Source organism: Colobus angolensis, unplaced genomic scaffold, assembly GCF_000951035.1.
Source record: "Colobus angolensis palliatus isolate OR3802 unplaced genomic scaffold, Cang.pa_1.0 Scaffold125, whole genome shotgun sequence".
Classification (NCBI taxonomy): Eukaryota; Metazoa; Chordata; class Mammalia; order Primates; family Cercopithecidae; genus Colobus; species Colobus angolensis.
This window is the reverse complement of record NW_012113697.1, coordinates 8,217,966-8,238,771: the sequence shown is the minus strand read 5'-3', so window position 1 is coordinate 8,238,771 and position 20,806 is coordinate 8,217,966. Positions and strand designations below refer to the sequence as shown.

The window sequence follows — 20,806 nt, the reverse complement described above, 5'->3', positions numbered from 1 at the left end:
CACTCAGTTCTCCTGGTCTTTCCTTTCTAAGCCCAGCACCACCTTCAAAATAGTGAAATTCAGTATTTGGTAAATTATATTATTTACATTTGCTGATTGTGATTACACTACTGGGTAAATGGATTTCAGTCAATGTATTTATTTTCTGATCTTTAAATCTCTAACTGGGAAAGAAACCACTTGTGCTAGTTAAAAATCTCAGATTTATATGATCACATCTGGGATTAAGAACAACAACAACAAATCTCAGATTCACCACAGAGGAGAGTGAAGATTGGCTGTCCATGGAGTTCAGTGGATCTCTTCAGTTGCTCTTGAAATCTCAGCAAGTGAAGTAAAGGGGACTGGCCCAGTTGATGGCGTCCTTCTTTACAAGGACATTCCCTCTCTGGCTTAATTCATAGCAGTTGGTTTTCTGAAGCCTTTTGTTTTGTTTTTAAAGCAGTGGAAGGCTTTCTTGAGTGAAACCTAAAGGGGACAAAAGAGTACATGAAAGAGATGAAAGTGGCCGTGTTGGAGGAGCCTGAGTCCTCCCTCCTCCTACCACAGGATCCCCGAGAGAAGTCCTTCCTGAGGATGGTTTGGAAACCCCACCATCATTAGTTTATCTGCAGTGTACTTCTTCCCGGCCACTCTTTTTATAACATGCCCTCTTCCCTTCCCTTCCTATGTACAGGGTCTTCTCCCTAATACCACTCCCCACAGTGATGCGTGTTTGTTGTTCCTCTCTCTCTGATCATACTTTTGCCGTTCCCAGTGGTGGCAATACCTGTCCTGGGAGGCCTGCCCCGCACACTCCCCAGTATAGCGATGTTGCTGTTATCATGGGGAGCATGCCACCGGGTCAATCTTTAGCCTTCCATCAGCAAATTATTAGGATTTCAGAGCAAAGAGCAACAAGCACGTAGGAAAGCTCCTGATGGACTCTGAGGGGTGTGGATGGGGTTGGGGTGGAGGGCAGCGCACAACCCCGAGGAGTGTGAACTTCGGATACCTCAGGCATGGGGATAGTGATGGACAGAAAAAGCGCTCTCTATTGAGGGAAAGAAATAAAGCCTGTCTCTTGCCAGCACATATGCGTTGGAGATGGAAATTAAACTGCAAATGATGCTGGAGAAAACTGCTGACAATAATGATGATTACAGCTGTTGAAGCAATAAAGCTGGAAAAAAGACAAAAAATTTGGTTTAACGGTGCAGAAAGAATACCAGCTTCAGTTACTTATATGAACTGCTTATTATTTAGCCTAATTACTATCATTTTAGCAATCATGCATACTATTAAATGTATCAGATTTATTTGTGTAAATTTTATTTGATTACAGTGTTAGATTCCGTTCTTTGTCAGCTGAGTCATGATAGTCTGTACTTATGTTGACCAATCAGTCTTACATTTTACTTACTCTTTCTCTGCAAGTTCATAGGTTTCTCTTTCTTGTAGATGAATCTGACCTTCTAAGATTAGCTCGTTTGCGTATGTTGTCACACTGAAGGCTGAGTGTTTCGTTATAAAAGACTGTTTATGTTGTCAGTAGAACAGGCAGGCATTAGAAGATAGCAATTCTTTTTCTAACTTATTCTGGGAAGCAGGTATTTCGATGTAAAATATTCTAGCATGCCTGCGTGGAGGCTACTGACAGTGCTGCCTGGTTAGGATGAAGTGGGGACAGGAAGAAAGGCTATTGTGAAAACTCATAAAATATAGAATAGCAGGAGCAAAGAGGCTATCTGGAGAGGAACTGAGTGTTTTTTATGTGAAATTGTGGCTACATGAAACTCAGAAGACTCGAAATGGGAAACCTCAACATTTGTTGGTTTGTATTTTATGAGATGAGGTCAGAGAGAAGAATTTGGCTGGAGGGCGCTCCAGAGCAATTTGTACCTATTTGGAAGTTAACAGATGACTTTAAAACTGCTAGAAGAAGATCTGTAGTTTTGCTCCAATAGCCTTTTACATCCTGTTCTCTCTAACAGTGAAATCATTGACTATAGCATTGCTTTGAAGGGATGTTAGTGATCATGCAGCTATTTTAATTCAGGGGGAGATACAGAGACTTCCTGATTCTTAGTTCTGTTTTGGGGTTAATGCAAGTGGTTTTCTATTCAAGATTCGTTCCTGTTTCAATGGTATACATTAGAAAAGCTGCTAGTAAGAACACCTCCAGTAATGTCATATATTTGTTAATTTGGAGAATGAGTGTCTATTAGACCAGGAATATCTCAGAAGCAGTTTTTCAGTTTTGTATACCAAGGGGCCTGATATATGGTAAGTGCTCAGAATCAATGCTTTGAATTGTGTTTGCAAATTCCCTCTCTTAAGAAATGTCAGCAGGTAACAGTAATAGTAGCTAACATTTGTTGGTTGTATCTAATGCCTGACACTACATATGATCCTTCACACAGGTGATTTCTTGGAATGGATACAACCACCTTGGGAGGCAGGCATTACTGTCCTTTTTACAGAGGTGGAAGCTTAGGCACAGAGAGGTTAAATAATTTTCCCGATAGGCAGAAGCTAGGAATCAGTTCCCAGTCAATCTGACTGCTTATTTCATTAAGTACTGTGCTATTGTGTCCCCTATGTTGAAAATGTTAAAATTAAAAATGGTATTAAAATATTTGAATAGTTGTTAAATTGCAGTGTTAAGTTATAATGACATGCAAACATTTTCCAAAGAATATTAAATTATTCGATATGTTACCCAAAAGCAAAAAGGTTTTTAAAAAGAATTTGATTTTCTTTGGCTGATTTACCAAACATAGTAGGGTGACCGTATATATTATCATTGAAACTAAAAGTGAAAGGGGGTGCTCTTCATAATTTTGTGGTGGTAATAGGAATAAACTGTATTTTCCTGGCAACTAAGTTATGCCATCACCCTGCTGATTATTATTTGTTCTACTAGATCTTTGAGGCAAAAAATATTAAAACAATTCTTCACATTTTTAATTTGCAGGAGGATTCCTCAGTGTCAATGTAAGCGAAGTCAGTTTTGATGAAATTCATCAACTCTTCTCCAAGGATTTAGATATTGAGCCAGGGGGTCATTGGAGGCCCAAAGACTGTAAACCCAGATGGAAGGTGAGGTAAATTCTTTTCATAAGCAATTTGACTGTTACTATGCATTTGAGGAAAGAATGTGCTTGATTCAAAATACAGAGACAAATGTCTTTAAGTCTTGATAAATTTAAAACATTAGTATTTTTGTCTTTAATGTTTACTATTTATAATTCAAATGTGATTTAAGTGTTAACGTGTGAAGACTGTAAATGCACCTGTGTAGATACAAAATAGATGCTCGGTTCATTCTCTTTGAGTTCCTGGTAATAAATACGTGACTTGAGTTTGGCTTGGAAAATAGATTTTTTCTGTTGTTCTGTTCTGTTTGGAAGAGAGGCTGTGAGTTCCCTGCCTCCTGCAGCTGTCCCTAATGATTACTGACACCTGCAAGCATAGCCTCACCAATTTCTGGAATCGTGAGAACTCTCTCGGAGGATATTAATATCCTGATTTTCAGTTTGGTCTGGCGTTGGGGTCTTCAAGCTGTGTTTCTCAGAATCCAAGATTATAAAGAGGCTGCTCAGAGATCACTGTGGGACTTGAAAAGTTGGACTTTGGGCTCTTCTTGGCTTCAGAAGGCACAGCCCAAGCTTTCAGTCTTTTTGGTATGTCAGAATTCTATTCACTGTTTTGTTTGAAAAACTGTAAGGGGGTGGGTTTGCCTCTGCTGCTTTTGAAAAATTGAAAGCCATAATTTAAACCAGACTTGCCCTCAAAGCTGTGAAATTGGTTAATAAGTGCATATTCATCTAATGTTATTACGTTTGAGTAAGAAATAACATTTATGTAATTCCAATGAAAACTACAACTGATTAAATCAAATGTTATTTCCTAAAGAATTGTGATATCATCTTGATCTGGAGACAGTTTCAGTTTTCTCTTTTAAAACATTAGTATACTTCTAGAATATTTGTATGTTCACTTCCCCGCGACAAAAAAAAACCCACTAGTAGGAAGGAAAATCATATGCTGTTAAACTCATGAAAACGACCCTCTGACTTCATCTACCATGAACTCTTTGTGTTTGAAGATGTGTGTTATTTGTATCTGTATTCCCAACACAGAGCACATTGTCTTGTATGAGTTAAGCACTAAACACAGTTTTGTTGAATTAAGTCTATAAGGCAAATAAAAGCCTTTTTGGCCTTGTTACAAATGATTCAATAAATGGTCAGCTTTCTTATTGCCTTGAACAAGTTGTGAAGCTGCTTAAATGGATTCCAGTACCAATTTTAGCAAAACATTTTATTTTATAATTACCTTACACTATTTCTCAGATCAGATTCATTTAACAAATGAATCTCTTCATATTTCTTGATTTTCCTCACATTTGTATCTATATGAAATGCGGCCCAATTTATGTACATTCCACCTTTTAAAAATAGCCTGGGCACGTAAATTATTTTTAACATTTGGGTATTGAGGGCGTATATTGAATGCTAATAGAAAAAGAAGCACACTCAGTCACCGAGGCTGTGGGATAGCACGGAGGTTGATACTCAGATAGTTGTTTGTACAGGATATGGCACACCCCTCAGGTGTGCTCTACTAGTAGCATACTAGTAGAACAGTTTGGGATAGGAAAAATGAAGTATTCTTGTCCCGTTTCCAGTGGTCTATACCAGATGGATTTTAAATTTTTTTGTTCTCATTTTCCAGGAGACCGGTGTATCACACAAGTAGTTCCTACTTAGAGATACTAGTAGACTATAAACTACGTATGACTCAGTAGGTAACAGTACTGAAAAGAGTTCCTGGAAAGAAACTAATTCAGGGATCTAAGGTTCATACCTGTAATCCCAGCACTTTGGGAGGCTGAGGTGGGCAGATCACTTGAGGCCAGGAGTTTAGACCAGCCTGGCCAACATGGTGAAACCTCATCCCTACTAAAAATACAATGGTGGCATATCCCAGCTACTCAGGAGGCTGAGGTGTGAGATTTGCTTGAACCTGGGATGTGGAGGCTGCAGTGAGCCGAGATTGCACCACTGCACTCTAGCCTGGGTGAAAGAGCAAGACTGTCTCAAAATAAATTAACTTATTTTGTTTAGGAACTATATGATAATGCTGCTTTTATTTCAACTTTTAGCAAACCCTTCTCAGAATATAGTCTGTAGTTCAGAATTACACAACTAAAGGTATGAAAGGAATTTTGGAGATTATTCAGAAGTGAGCTATATTCACATAAATATTATATAACTGTCATCTCACTAAATATTTAGTTACACAGTTTCTCCCCCTACCCATCCCTACCTGCTTACTGATAATGTTCCATTCTCATATTGGAATAGTGGAGAGAGAGGGAAGTAAGAAATGACTAGATTTATATTAAACATCTGTCATCAACTTGATTCTTAGTATTTGAGGCCCCTTTTTTAAATGAGAAAAATACCAGTGCAGTTAGTTGATGGCAAATTAAATAGAACTGAGATCTTTCAAAACTAGTAATTTCAGCTGGCCAACCTGGTGAGACCCCCGTCTCTACTAAAAATACAAAAAATTAGCTGGGCGTGGTGGTGCAGGCCTGTAATCCCAGCTATTTGGGAGGCTGAGGCAGGAGAATTACTTGAACCCATGAGGCAGAGGTTGCAGTGAGCCAAGATCGTGCCACTGCACTCCAGCCTGGGCAACAGAGTGAGACTCCATCTCAAAAAACAAACAAGCAAAAAACCAGTAGTAATTTCAGCAATTCCTAGATACTCCTGAATGCTGCAGGTTTGAGTAGAAGATTTCTGCACAGGTTGGACACCTTATGGGGCAAACTTATATCTAAAGAACATGAGGATGCTTTGCAGGTCATTAAAAGTGAAGTATTTACCTGTGACATTGACTTTCCATTCGGATTTCAGATGGAGAGCTTGATGAACAACTTTGATCTGTAACTTCCAGGCTTAAAGAACCAGGCAGCTGCTTGATGCTCTTGTCTACCCAGAGGCCTGGAGTTTCATTTGTAGTCCAATGTACCTCAAAGATGGGTCTTGGCCTCCCTGTTTCAGAACTACTTGAGGCATATGGTAAAAATGCTGATTTTTGGCCAGGTGTGGTAGTTCAAACCTGTAATCCCAGTGCTTTGGGAGACTGAGGCAGAAGGATCATTTGAGCCCAGGAGTTTGGTGCAGCTGTGATCACACCACTGTACTCCAGCCTGGGCTATGGAATGAAACCCCATCTCTAAAATAAAAAAAAAAAAAATGCAGATTCCTGAACTCAGTCCTCAAACATACTGATTCTATTGGTGGGAAGGAACAAGAACTTGCATGTTTGACCAAGTGCTTCCAGTTTGAGAACTGCTCCTGTGGGTACTGGAAATTGGGAGTAATAGGAAGATGGAACTAAAAACACTGAAGGAGAATGAGGGTTTGCCAGCTTCTGATTACTCAGTGGCAGATAGCTAGATTTACCTTAAGGTTACCAAACCTAAAGCCATGTCATTTAGGGACACACCGTAGCTGGTGGTGTGCTGAAAATTTGGAAGTAGGACAGAAACTTAGTGGGAGAAATTGATGTGATACACATTTTTCCTGATGATCTCCTCATGGTGAATATAGGAGAAAATAAGCAAGGGAAAAATGGTGCATATGTTCAGCAAGATTTGTGATTTTAAAGTAGGAGCAAACTGAATGGAATAATTTTGCTTGATCAAGAGGTGGTGAGGAGAGATTCAGGAGGATGAAGTGTTGTTTTATCAGAAGATAGTGACCAGATGTTCTCAGTCTCCACTGGAGGTGTATCAACAAGAGAGTGGCTCAAACAGCATAGGGCACATAGAAGAAAGAATGTCCCAAAACAGGCTATTAAGCCTTAAAATAAATGATCACAGAACACTGAGATATTTTCTAGACAAAAAATTGTAAACTATGCAGGACATTCTTCCACAAACACAAGAACTGATGTGCCAGATGAATTTTTAAGATATTGTTTAGCTTTACTTTAATGAAAGCTTTGCTTTAGATTTATCACATATTCACAATCTTTAATAACCCTCTCATTAAAATTTGGACATCTATTTGCTGTTAGCACATGAGGTTAGCTTATTTGAATTTGCCAAGACACTGGTAATTTCTTTCATTACCGTCTCAGTTTCCTTATAAGATTAAAAAAAAAAAAACTCTTGATATTTAAATACTTCATTGAAGAGGTTATTGTATTGGGAGCTAGAACTTTACCTTTTATTTATCCTTATATGTTCAGCTCATCACTCAGTCTAATTGTCTTTAATTAATATGCACTGTCTTTAATTGGGCCTCTGTAGCCATTTAATAATTTCTTCCCTCAAATATCTATAATTGGCATTAACTGCTTTTACAGCTCATTGACATTATGTCATAGGTGGCCAACTCGTGGCCAACTTCCAAATCAAGAAGGGCAGGCTTGACTTATTAAGCTACATGTTATCACATGGATATGCTTTAGATAAGGTCAGTAGTGGGATATGTACTCACCATCTAACCCCTTTTATTCCTTTTACTTTTCATAGCACTTTCCTATCCTAAAAGCAAACCCCTGAGCTGGGTTGGCAGTTGTTTTGATTTGGGAATTCCTTGAATATGCCAGCCATGGGCACTGAAGCCCAGCAGTAAGTTGGCAGCCATTGTGCGGGGGCAGGAAAGAGGTCTTGGGTGTTGGGCGGGTGTGGCTGGGGTAGCCTCGTGGTCCTCAGGCTCCTGAGCCAAGAGAGACCTTTAAACGGGAGTGGAACCCAAAGTTGGGCTGGCAAGAGCACCAGACCTCTTTAGTTCCTACCATTTGCCAGACAGATATGCCGTAATTAATATAATCATGAAAACGTCAGCCTCATAGCAGCCATTGTCTTTTTTTTTTTTTTTTTTTTCGCTATCCCATCAGCATTAGGGGAAAATGAATGGTGGAGTTTGTAGTTTAGACATCTTCAATTTTACTAAATCATTTTTTGTTCTCTTTATAAATGAAAATGTTTGAATAATTTAAAAATTTCTGCCATCTATGATCCTGGTAATGTAAAATACATGGTGTTAAGTATTATTTTCATTTGATGATGTCTAATATCAGGTCCTGATTTTAAAAGGATTAGGTGCACAACTTATGCATTCTCAATTATTTGCATTTATTCATTTATTAATAAACTTTATTTGGTATAGATAAAATTTTAGTAAATCATAGATTTAATGTTCTTTCACAATATTCTGTTACAACCAGTTTAGATTGTATATTTAAAAAATCCAAATTATAGAGTAACACAGAAGTATTTTGGCTAGATACACTTTCACTGTTGTCTTTTTTTGAAAATCTAATGATTTGGAATTTATGATCTGTGGAAAACTTGCTTTAATTTCAGTTTTATTAGAAAATTCACAATAATAATAAAGCTAGCTCAACTAGGAAGTTGCTGAGAAAAGTAATTTAGAAAACACTTTAGGTTTTTCAAAGGCAAAATCTAAATTGTAAGGAGATATAGATTGTATGACAAAGTTTGGATCCAAGAAATGGAGGATTTGAATTAGTGATGATTGATGATTATTCATTTATTCCTGTATTACATTAAAACATTTTATATAGATGGTGTTTTTAAGTGTTGAGTTTGAGAATTACGTTAGGTTTTTTATTTCATATTAGAAGAAAGATTAACATACTAAAACTATTTTCATTTCTATGTACGTGTTTCTTCTTTTGCTTTTTGGCTGAGAACAAATTTCTTTGATAAAGGACAAATTTCTGTGCTGCTTACATCATCTTGTTATGGATTGTTGCCAACCTCATTTTAAACTGAATATTATCCTACCACTGAAATACATTTTAAAAATGTATCAAAAACTTAATTCTGCATTTTGATTAAATGAAAAATATTATATTATCAAACTTCATGTGTATTTTGGGGCAGTATCATGTATGAGTGAGGTTTTCTTGTATGCTATGGCTGGAACCCCATGTTTGAAGATTTTGGTTTCTATTATATTTCTGAAAATATCTCTAGGACAGAGAAACCATGTGTAAGATAGTAGATATTAAGTGAAATGTCTTTTAAATTCAATTCAAAATCCAGAAAGTTATTATTTAGGATCTAGTCTAAAACCAAGAAGTTACTCTTATGATACATTCCCCTCCCTTACTTTTCATGCCCAGTTGATAGCCAGATCCTGCTAGCTTACCTCTTAGATGTGTTGAAAACCCATGTACTTCTCTTCCCCTTTATCCTCCTCTTAGTTTAAGCTACCATGACCTTTTTTCTCAACAGCTGTATTAATCGCCTAACCAACTTTTTGGTCTTCTCCAATCTGCTCTCCGTACTGCCACCAAAGTAGTCTTTGCAGTCACCACATCTGATTTATCACTCTTTCAAAATCCTTCCACACTTTCTCGTGGTGTTCACAGGTTAAAGACCACAGTCCTCAGAAAAACCTTCAGAGCCTCTTCTACCTCTCAGCTTTATAAGATGCATGCAGCAAGGGCTTTCTCCATGTTTGCTTAATGCTGTATCTCTGATGAGAAAAGTTATAAGGGTGTGGCTTTAAAACCATGAGAAGTTTTCAAGGATTAATTTTTTATACTAGGATGTGCTACTGTATTTATTTACATACATGACTATTTTGTTTTAAAGGTGGCAGTTCTTATTCCGTTCCGTAATCGCCATGAACATCTTCCAATCTTTTTCTTACATTTGATCCCAATGCTCCAGAAGCAGCGGCTGGAATTTGCCTTTTATGTCATTGAACAGGTGAGAATACTTTTCACAGTGGTCACTAAGTAGACTAGAATCTAAACTCTTAGATTTGGTTAGATTAAACATGTTAGTAGTTTAGGATTAATAAGGTAAGTCAAATTATTTGTTTTATACTTGGGTGAAATTACATTTTGGATTGGGCCTATATATTTCTTATAATAGTAATTTGGTCAAACGAGTTAATTAGCAATCATGTTTCACTTTAGTATGATAGCCTCGTTATATTTTAATGACATTCTAAATATTGGATTGTCGATCTCTGGTTTTTAAAATAGCTGTACAGCTGATACTTACCTTACAGGATTAAATGTGTCTCTGACGTGCAGTATTATTCCTTTTTATGTTTTCATTAGGCTTATGATCTTTGTTTATTTTTGAAAACCTCTGTAAAGTTTCATTTAACTGAGAAACTGCTTATTTTCTAATTTAGGCTACTTGGCAGCATTTAGACTCATGTATAGACATCTGGACTCATAACTGGTGCAACTCAAAGTTCTTTTCTAAATTATACCAAAGCACCCTACAGTTACCTCAGCTATATTCGCAGTGTTTGATTTGAAAAAACATTTCAGTTTATGACCCATGAATTTAACCACAGAAAAGGAAGGAAAGTTTTTTTTCTTTTTTTAACTCCATAGCAAAGCATAGGTTATTCTCAATTGAGCATATCTTTGTACTGTGGGGTAGTTGCTAGCTATCCCTGAAAATCAATATTGGATTAACTTTGTTAGGTAATCAGAGACACCTAAATGAGAGCCAGTTATTAAACCTAAAAACAAAAAATAGTATACATTAAACATTTTCTGTCCTGTTTTCAGTTTTTCATTTTCAAAGTCATCTTTCTTGGTAGAGGAACCTTGACTGTTTCTGTTGTAGGATATAGACCCAACTCTACAGTTGGTAAGTAAATATGCATTCAGTGAGCTGACAGGTCAAAAAAAAAAGCGTACATTACATGGAAGACTAAACGATGTGATGCCCAAGATCGCTTCCAAATTTGAGATTTTGTGTTTCTTTAAAAGAGATAAACAGGTAGAGAATGGAATTTTAAAATATTGTCAAAAAAAGCTTATTCCTTTTGTTTCTGAGCAGAGGCTATCAAAGCTGAATACATCATAATTCTTTAACATAGTTAATTCAAATAGAGTTGAAATGACCCTGACTTACTTTTTGTAGTCTTTGTTTAAAGGCTATAAAGTGTATATATAAAGAAAGAATTTGGCCTGGCGTGGTGGCTTATGCCTATAATCCCAGCACTTTGGGAGGCCGAGGCAGGTGGATCACAAAGTCAGGAGTTCAAGAACAGCCTGGCCAAGATGGTGAAACCTCATCTCTACTAAAAATACAAAAATTAGGCATGATGATGGTTGCCTGTAATCTCAGCTACTTGGGAGACTGAGGCAGGAAATTGCTTGAACTGAGGAGGTGGAGGTGGCAGTGAGCCAAGATTGCACCACTGTACTTCAGCCTGGGTGGCAGAGCAAGACTCCGTCTCAAAAAATTAAAAAAGAAAGAAAAAAAGAAAGAATGTAATTTTCTACATTATTTCTAAACATGGATAGAGTGGTGTTTTGGAAACCTAAAAAAGATCTGATAACACCTGAAGACCAGTTCTCCATGCCAGCTTGTATCACTTTGGTATTGTCACCTCATATTTCACATTTAAGTGTATGTGATAGATGGTAATTTTCTGTTAATGTATACTGACCTTTCCAATTGCTTTACATCATTGCCAGTACTTAGTATGGTCAGTCTTTTTAATCGTAGCCATTTTAGTGGGTCTGTGGTAGTATCTTATTTCCCTGATTACTAATGTCGATCATCTCTTCATGCACTTACTTGCTACCCATAGGCCTTCTTCGGTGAAGTTTCTGTTCAGATCTTTTGCTCATTTTTCAATTGAGTTGTCTTTGTTTTACTGAGTTGTAAGAATTCTTTATATATTTTAAATACAAGTCTTTTGTAAGACATACGTTTTGCAACTATCTTATAGTCTATGGCTTGCCTTTTTATTTTTTTGATTTTTTTGGAAAGCAAGTTTTAAATTTTGATGAAGTCCAATTTATTGATTTTTTGTTTTTATAGCTTGTGCTTTTTGTATTATATTTGAGAAATTGTTCTCTATGATTTTCTCATTCTTCCAGAGGCTTAATTAGCTCTTACACTTAGGCTAATCATTGAGTTAATCTTTACATATGATATGAGCTAAGAGTGAAGTTTCATTTAGTTGTTTCATCGCCACTTGTTGAAAAGACTTTTTACCATTGAATTGCTTTAGCACCTTTGTTGAAAATCACTTAACATATACATGTCATATGTATGCAGGTCTGTTTCTGGTCTCTGTGTTCCATTGACTCTGCTTGTCAGTTTCTACTAAAAAGTCTGCTAGGCTTTATTTCCTTAGTTTTCAATAGATAAGTAACAGTATAAATGATAGACAAAGTTACCTGGCTTATATTATTAGATACTTTTATCTTTTCTTTTGGTAGAAAATACTCAAAAAAATTTTTGTTTTTAAGATGGAGTCTCTCTCTGTCGCCCAGGCTGGAGTGCAATAGCGCAGTCTGGGCTCACTGCAACCTCTGCCTCCCAGGTTCAAGCGATTCTCCTGCCTTAGCCTCCTGAGTAGCTGGGATTACGGGGATTACAGCCACCATCATGTTTGGCTAATTTTTGGAAAATACTCAAATTTTTATTCCTAAGATTGTTATAGTTTCTCCAGTTCCTTTATTCTAAATCTGCCTTTTTTTTTTTTTTTTTTTTTTAAGTTTCTCACTCTTAGCTTTTTACCTCTGCTTTTTCTCCATGGAAATGCTTGGTATTTAATATAACATACCATACTTCTGTGTGTGTAAATTATCCCTTAAGTTTTGTGCCTTACGTACTTTTTAATGTAATAGTCTATACTGTGAAATGTGACTTTTTTTACGTAACAAGTGAAAATTTTTACCTGCTTTCATGGTAGCTGTAGTTGTAGATCTGTAGATCAGTTTTACTGATCTAGGAAAGTGCTGGTTTCCTTTGTGTAAACTTCAATTCTGCATAATGTATTGAGAGGTGAGAGAGCTGTCTCTGTGGTTTGTTTGTTTGTTTGTTTGTTTGTTTTAAGACGGAGTCTCGCTCTGTTGCCAGGCTGGAGTGCAGTGGCATGATCTCGGCTCACTGCAACCTCTACCTCCTGGATTCAAGTGATTCTCGTGCCTCAGCCTCCCAAGTAACTGGGACTACAGGCATGTGCCACCACACCCAGCTAATTTTTGTATTTTTAGTGGAGAGAGGGTTTCTCCATGTTGCCAGGATGGTCTCAATCTCCTGACCTCATAATCCACCTGCCTCAGCCTCCCAAAGTGCTGGGACTACAGGCATGAGTCACTGTGGCCTGTCTCTGTTTTTAAAGCCGTATTATTCTGAGAGTTGACTGGTTATTTGGTGTATGTGATGAAGCAATCTTTGCAAGGCAACTAAGGTCTGCATTTTTATTTTCAAACTTTTTAAGTCTGAGTCTCAGGCTTGATCAATATTAATTCAGGACCGTGTATTTGATAGAGTGAGGTTTTGAGCTAGAAACATCTTCACCATATTTGAAATAGAAAAGTAATTTTTCTGCTAGACAGGTGCCCAGGGAGTGCTAAGCAATTGAAGAGCAGCTCAGGAATTCTAGTTAAATATGGAGGATGGACATGGGTTCACTACTTCTTTCCAAACTCCTAAAATGAGAGTGAAAGAAAAAAACTTCTGAAAAGTTATTAAACCTCAAGGACAGAAAGTCGTGGGTGAGAGATTTTCACACGTTTCTGTCAAGTCAGGAAGCAGATGGAGTGCCGACGCCTAGCAGAACAGAGGATGTGCAAACCCACGTGCTTGTAGGGGGTGATGTGACAAGACTAGAGTCAATTTGCTGGACACACCTCTGTCTCAGTGCTGTCACTGAAGGTAGGCTGAAGCACTGCGCTAAAGTGAGGAGACTGTTTAAAAGTTTGACTACGAAACAGCCACATTCCCAGTTGCTCATCTTTACTTGTACTGCCAGGTGATTACTCTGTTGTATCTTGTAGCAACTTTTTCCAGTTGATCCTGTGGAAAAAGTGTAGCAGGAAGCTCCTGAGAGTGCTGACGCAGCTCTGTGGTAGGGCCTAAAACAAGGGGGATTGAGTAAGTCTGCATGCTGATCTTAGGGACCCCAGGCCTTCCCTGTCTGGCCTTTTGAAGCCAACAGCCAGGTGTGAATCCCCCCACCCCTCAAGCTGTGGCAGGGCATAGTGGTGTCTTCGCTAGAGAAATAAATTATCTCCAGGAAAAAGAGTCCAAATCTGATATTTGAAGGTCTCTAAAGGAAAAGGCCAGCCTGTCACTTTATCAGCTCCCTGCAGCCCAGTTTCATTCATTCAACAAAAGGAATATGGCAGTGAACAAACCAGACAAGGCCCCTTCTTTTGCTGGCCCAGAAGGGCAGGCAGTAGTAAATCATTGTGCAGTATCTCCATGGCACTCAGGGCAGAGAGTGGTAAGGGCAGGTAGAGGTGCTCTTTTATGCAGAGCATTTGGGGAAGACCTCTCTGGGGAGCTGAGATCATAGCATCCTGGAATGATGTAAAGGAGAACGCCATGCTGGTGTAGAGGCTGTGCACTCTGGAGAAGGCAAGAGAATACTTGGTGTGTTTGAGCAAAGAGGTCGATGTCACCAGAGCATCAGCTGAGGAACATTCTGGAGAGGAAATCAGAGAAGCAAATAAGGAAGTGCAGGGTGAGGGCTTGGATTATCCTGTGTCAGGTAGATTAAGTCACTCCTCTACGTAAAACCTTCAGAAGACACTGGATAAAGTGATGTTTTAGAAACCTAAAGAAAGTCTGGTAACACTTGAAGACCAGTTCTCTATGCCAGCTTGTACCACTTTTGGTATTGTTACCTCATATTTCACATTGAAATGTATGTGATAGGTGGTAATTTTGTATTAATGTATACTGACCTAATGTAAGTCCTCCACTTAAAACCCTCCACTGCCTTCTGGAGGGTCTTAAGTAGAGGAGCAACTTAATCTAAGTTTACAAAATGACTCTGGCTACTGTATTAAGAATAAGCTGTAGAGGGACACGGCTAACACAAGGAGAGCATTAGACAGCTTTAGCAGTTGTCCGGGTAGGAGATGGTTACCATTTGGGCAGCTGTGGTCGTAGAGGAGGTGGTGAGCAGTGGTTGGGTTTCGGCCACCTTGGGTTTTAAAGTGGTATGAGTTGCCGATGAATTGGATATGTAGCCTGAGTGATGGAGAAAAGTCAAACATGATGCCAGGGTTTTTGTCGTGAATAAAGAAAGGCATTGCTGCTTCCTGAGCGTGCCTGCTTTTGTTTGTTGTTTCAGTTTGGTTCAGGGATGTGTGTGTGTCTGTGCTTATATGAGTCAAGAGTGGTTTGCAATAATACTTGCATATGTATTCTTCTTCATACGGGAGGTAGGCAGGGAAGTGCTCGGTAGAGAAGAGTGGGTCCCTGGTGAAGGCTTCACTGCCGGGCCTGTCCCGTGGACCTAGGTGAGGACAAACATTTCTGTTTTCATGCCCAATTGTTGCATTTCCCAAGACCACCCTGGCCTATCACGCCCCCATCCTGTGCCTATAAAAGCCCCCGAGATCCTGGCAGGAAGAGACACAAGCAGGTGGATGTCGAGAGGAACACACCAGCGGAAGAGCATACCACACCGGCAGATGCCGGCAGGCCAGCGACTGGTGGAACAACACCAAGTTTGACCAGGGCTGTTGGAGGAGAGCCCGGCCTCTGAGCAGCCCAACTCCAGGGGAAAACCACCTTCCCGCTCCATCTTCTTGTGGCTCCCCATTCGTCTGCTGAGAGCTACTTCCACTCAATAAAACCTTGCACTCATTCTCCAAGCCCCCACGTGGTCTGATTCTTCCAGTACACCAAGGCAAGATACGGGATACAGGAAGCCCTCTGTCCTTGTGATAAGGCAGAGAGTGTAACTGAGCTGATAAACACAAGCTACCTATGGACGGCGAAACTGAAAGAACATACTGTATGTAACACAGGCCCACCGGGGCTTCAGCTGCAAACATTCACCCCTAGACACTGCTGTGGGCTCAGAGCCCCACAACCTGCCCGTCTGCCTGTTTCCCCTAGAGGTCTGAGTAGCAGAGCACTGAAGAAGCAAGCCACACCCCCATCGTATACCCTGTGAGGGGCATAAGGGAACTTTTCCCATTTCACCCTCACCTGTTGAGTGCCTTATTCTCCAACATGATTGGGCAAGTCAAGGATCCCCAGATATCTGAAGAAATCCTCCACAGGAGGAGACAAATCCAAAAAGGAAGTGTAGAAAATACAGAGAATGGAGGAAGCAGAGGAAATCTTGAAAAAGAACAAAAACTCATCATCAGGATCTACAGTGAGGGAAGGAAAGATAATCTATGAACAGAAATAGTGCGTCATGAAGAATAATCAGAGAATAAGAAAGTTGTCGAAAAAATGAAAATAACTAAAACAAGACTTTCAATAGAATGGCTGGAAGATAAAATAACTCCCCCAAATAGAACCAAAGCTAAGGAAATAAAAGAATCTATCTAAGAGTACCAGTATGTCATCTAAGTAACCACCCTCTAAGGTGGCCCCCAGGGGTCTTTGCCTCCTTGTAATCAGACCCGGTGTAGTCTCTTCCCACAGCGAATAAGGACTGCTTTGCATGGGGAGCCGCATACTGTGGGAGGGACAGTACATGGCTTTTGAGGCTAGGTCATAAAAGACGTTGCTGCTTCCGCCTTGATCTCTTGGATCAGTTGCTCTTGGGGAAGGCTGCTGCCCTGTCATATGGATGCCCAAGCAGCCCTGTGGAGAAGAGGCAGCTTGCCAGCACCATCTCACAGCCATGCGAGTGAGTCACCTTGGAAGTGGATCCTTCTGCCCCTAGTCAAGCCTTCCAACATGTCCAGCTGCCCAGCCTTCAGTCTTCCAGCTGAGGCCCTGAACTTAATGGAGCAGAGTTGAGGCATCTCCACTCTGCTCCCAGAATTCCCTCTCCCCAGAAGCCATCAGCATGATAAATGATTATTTTATTCATTCATTCATTCATTCATTCATTCATTCATTCATTCATTCATTCATTCATTCGAGAGGGTCTCTCTCTGTTGTCCAGGCTGGAGTACAGTGATGCAATCTCGACTCACTGCAGCCTCGACCTCCTGGGCTCAAGCTATCTTCCCACCTCAGCTTCCTGAGTAGCTGGGACTACAGGCACGTGCCACCATGCCTGGCTAATTTTTGTATTTTTTGTAGAGTTGGGGTTTCACCATGTGGTCCAGGCTGAGACTATTGCTTTTTTAAGCCACTAAATTTTACTATGATTTGTTACACATCAGTAGATAATTAATAACATTCACTAATCAAGATACTGTAAAAAATACAGCAGAAAAAAATTTGAGGGGAGTGAGAAACAAATGACCACAGACCATGAGAAAATTTCCCCAAAGTGAAGGTGGGAATCTTTAGATTAAAGGGGCCCCACATGCACACATGCGTAAGATACAAATCTGCCTTGAAATGTATTATTTTAAAATTTTAGAATACAAATGGAAAACAAGATATTACAAAAGTTTTAGAATGCTGGGAATTCTAGGAAAAATGGCAAATGAGTATGAATCAGAAACCTATGAACATTCTCAGCAATACTGGAAAATTTTTTTTTCCTGGAATTTTTTACCCAGTCAAAATGACAAATGTGAGAGTAGACTGATGGCATTTTCAGTCATTAATTGGCTAAAAACGTATTTTCCATGGGTCTTTACTTAGGAAGCTCCTGAAGAATGTGCCTCAGCAAATTGAGAAAGCCAAGGAAAAGGCGTGGGTGATTTAGGGCGTGAAGACGACCCAGGTGATATTCACACATGGTCTGGAGAGGGCAAGGGAGAGTTGGGCTTGAGAGATGGAGAAGGAATTGATAGATGATTTGATGTGTTTGAATGATTACATCAATTATTAATAGGTGTAGGGCGTATTTCTTAGGCCTTTTGTACAAAGTAATAATATAATAGTGATATAGAAAACTATAATTACTCCCAGTTTGCAAAAGAAAACAGAATCAATGTATTCATCACTGAAGAAATATTAAATATTTACATAGTCCTAATAATGTAAATTCTTGATTTAACCAAAAATCATGATAAAACTGTATTGGGAGAATAGAGGTAGGGGCAAGAGGTGTGGTGGTTTAACTCCTCCGTTACCATGATAAGAAGTCAAGAGACAGTGTCTAAAGTGAAAGAAGCAAGAAATATCAGGACTCTCATTTCCTCAAAATATGTAGATAAATACCAGAATAAACGGGAAGAGTTGAAATGTATTGCTCTTGGGGGATGGAGATGGATTAGATGTGGAACTTTTTATTTCTGTTATAAGCCTTTGAGTATTATGTCCACGTTTAATAAAAACAATTTTTAAAACCTTAAAGGAAAGTAGTTTGTTAAAGCGGATGTTGATGTACTAGTCATAATATTATAATTTAACTCCCTTTTCTTTTTATTCTATTTCACTGGTGAAAAAAGAGGCTGTAAAAAATAGTGACTTCTATTACCTCAAGTTAGTGCAAGGCCTAGGACTAAAAATTAGTAATTTTTCATTCTTGAGGCAGCGCTCTGATGGTGACTACAATGTGTGTCTCATTCACTTCTGTAATAATCCTCTTTTTAATATATTTTAGAAATGGTTTTGATAAATGTTGCTAAGACATTGGTAAATGCTCTTTAATTTTCTTTAGATGCAGAATGAAGGTTTTTTATTGCCAGTGCACCTTAATATATGTTCACTGATAAATAAAGGAAAATGGTTATAATATAAGGAGCTGGGTTCTGTTTAATAAAATTCTATTTTTTGTCCTTTAAAATGCCCTTAATCTTTATCATAAGCAATAATAAAAACTATTGCCCATGTACTTTAATGTATTTTCTGAAATAATAAAGGAAAATGGTTGTAATAAAGGAAGTTGGGCTTTGTGTAATAAGTTCCAATTGTTTTTTCTCTAAAATGCTCTTGGTATTTATTATAAGCATTAATAATAGGAAGTTAGACCTCCCTGGTGTTGGTACTTTAGAGAAGGGTCACTGTTGAGTCATTTCCACTTTCCTCTTCTCTTAGTCTTGACAGCATATGGCAAGCTCCACTAAAAAAATAAAACCTATATTATTTTTAATGACTTTTTTTTTTCTCACCACAAGTAATCTATATCCTGATGTATTTGAAGTAGAGCAGAAATACTGATTATATAAATGTGCTGATGTACCAATGGACTATACACTGTTTTTTTCTATGTTGTTAAATTATAAAATAATATAGTAAGTAAATTTAAACAGTATGTTTGAAAATCCTGAAGTATGTTTATTATTTGTCTGTTTCATTTGGGTCTAATTATTGTAATCATTTGACCATAATGCAACAAGTTTGAAAAATAATAGAAAAAAGTCAGATGGGGGCCCGGTGTGGTGGCTCACGCCTGTAATCCCAGCACTTTGGGAGGCCAAGGTGGGCGGATCATGTGGTCAGTAGTTGGAGACCAGACTGGCCAACGTGGCGAAATCCTGTCTCTAGTAAAAATACAAAAAAAAGAAAAAAAAAAAAGTCAGATGATGAAGTGTGAGTACATTTCTATTTTTTCTCTTGGTCTGCTCCATGAAGACTGGCACACAACCTTTTAACCGTGCGATGCTCTTCAATGTGGGCTTCAAAGAGGCCATGAAAGACAGTGTCTGGGACTGTGTAATCTTCCACGATGTGGATCATCTACCTGAAAATGACCGAAACTATTACGGATGTGGAGAAATGCCACGTCATTTTGCTGCAAAGCTGGATAAATACATGTATATGTAAGTAGTGTGCACTATTCCTAATATTGTACGATGTAATTGCACAGTCATAGCATTGAAATGGTAGCTGCATTATGTCCCTAAATCTGAGATAACTCAAGAACCCCAAGAATATCATCTTTAACTCTATCATGTCCTCCTGGGGAGCCAGGACACAGAGTGGCTTTTCGTTCCGTGGGTGCTTCCTTAGACAGAAGTTTGAATGTGGCGTGGTGGGAAAGAGAGCCTGGTTTCTGCAGTCAAACACACACAGATTTAAACTTGGGTTCTCACACTTACATTTCCAGGACTTATAGGTTAGTCACTTGCATCTCTGAAGGTGTATTCCTTGTTCACTGGGATGATAGATCCCATCCATATTGCTGCTGTGAGATCACGTGCTCTGTGCCTGCTGTGTGGCAGGTGCATAACTCATCTTGACTCCTGTCTGCTCTCCCCCAGTGATGGTTTGGAGGGCCACAAAGTGCTGTTTGTCTTCTTCCTAAACTATGCATTCTTGACCTGCCCCTTCACAATAAGAAAACCAAATCTTTTCCTTCTCTAATTGGAGATAATTTAAAATGTGAATAGTTATCAGAGCTGAGATAGTAACACTTAAAAGGACATGAAAGAATGCAGGTCTAACCTGGGGAAAGGATCACAGTTTTCATTGGCTAATGGGAGTGGAGAGAAAAGAACGCTTTTTGTTGATTAGGGCAGGAAGATGTTGCCTGTGTCACAGTTTTGCCTGGTGCTAATCAACAGAGTAGAGAGAAGCAAAAAGTCTGACATAAGGAGGAAAATAATGCTTGCTTCTTTCTTCTTCTTCCTCTTCCTCCTCCCCACTCCCGCTCCCCTCCTTCCCCCTCCCTGCTTCTTGCTCTTTCTTTCTTCCTTCCTGCTCCTCCTCCTCCACCTCCTCCTTCCTTTTTTTTTTTTTTTGCTAGTCATTGTTATCATTAGAAAACCTTTTTCTTTATTACCTCTGTATCTGAACTTTGAGTATGGGGTTACCTTGAAGAAGGCCATCAAGGTTCACAATCTGGTTCTTACCACTTCTGGAAACTTGATTTTGGTCAGTTTGCTAGAATCAAATTAGATACAGGGTAACCGATTTTCACACACACACACAAAATCATAAAGGTCATATAAACTAGGAATTCTAAATTAATTTGTTGTTAAATTCTAAATTAATTTGTTTTTTGTCCAA

At 38.8% G+C, this 20,806-nt stretch overlaps 1 protein-coding gene across 3 annotated transcripts in view; it reads left to right on the top strand.

Annotated features, from left to right (window-relative positions):
- B4GALT6 (UDP-Gal:betaGlcNAc beta 1,4- galactosyltransferase, polypeptide 6) overlaps positions 1-20,806 on the top strand; it is a 64,164-nt gene that overhangs the window by 36,224 nt on the left and 7,134 nt on the right. For 2 of the 3 annotated variants that reach the window (XM_011933279.1, XM_011933281.1), the window contains 3 exons: positions 2,957-3,081; positions 9,635-9,751; positions 19,430-19,617. In XM_011933279.1, coding sequence (XP_011788669.1) covers positions 2,957-3,081; positions 9,635-9,751; positions 19,430-19,617 — 430 coding nt within the window. The remainder of the gene's footprint in view (positions 1-2,956; positions 3,082-9,634; positions 9,752-19,429; positions 19,618-20,806) is intronic. The other variant, XM_011933280.1, reaches the window with a different exon arrangement.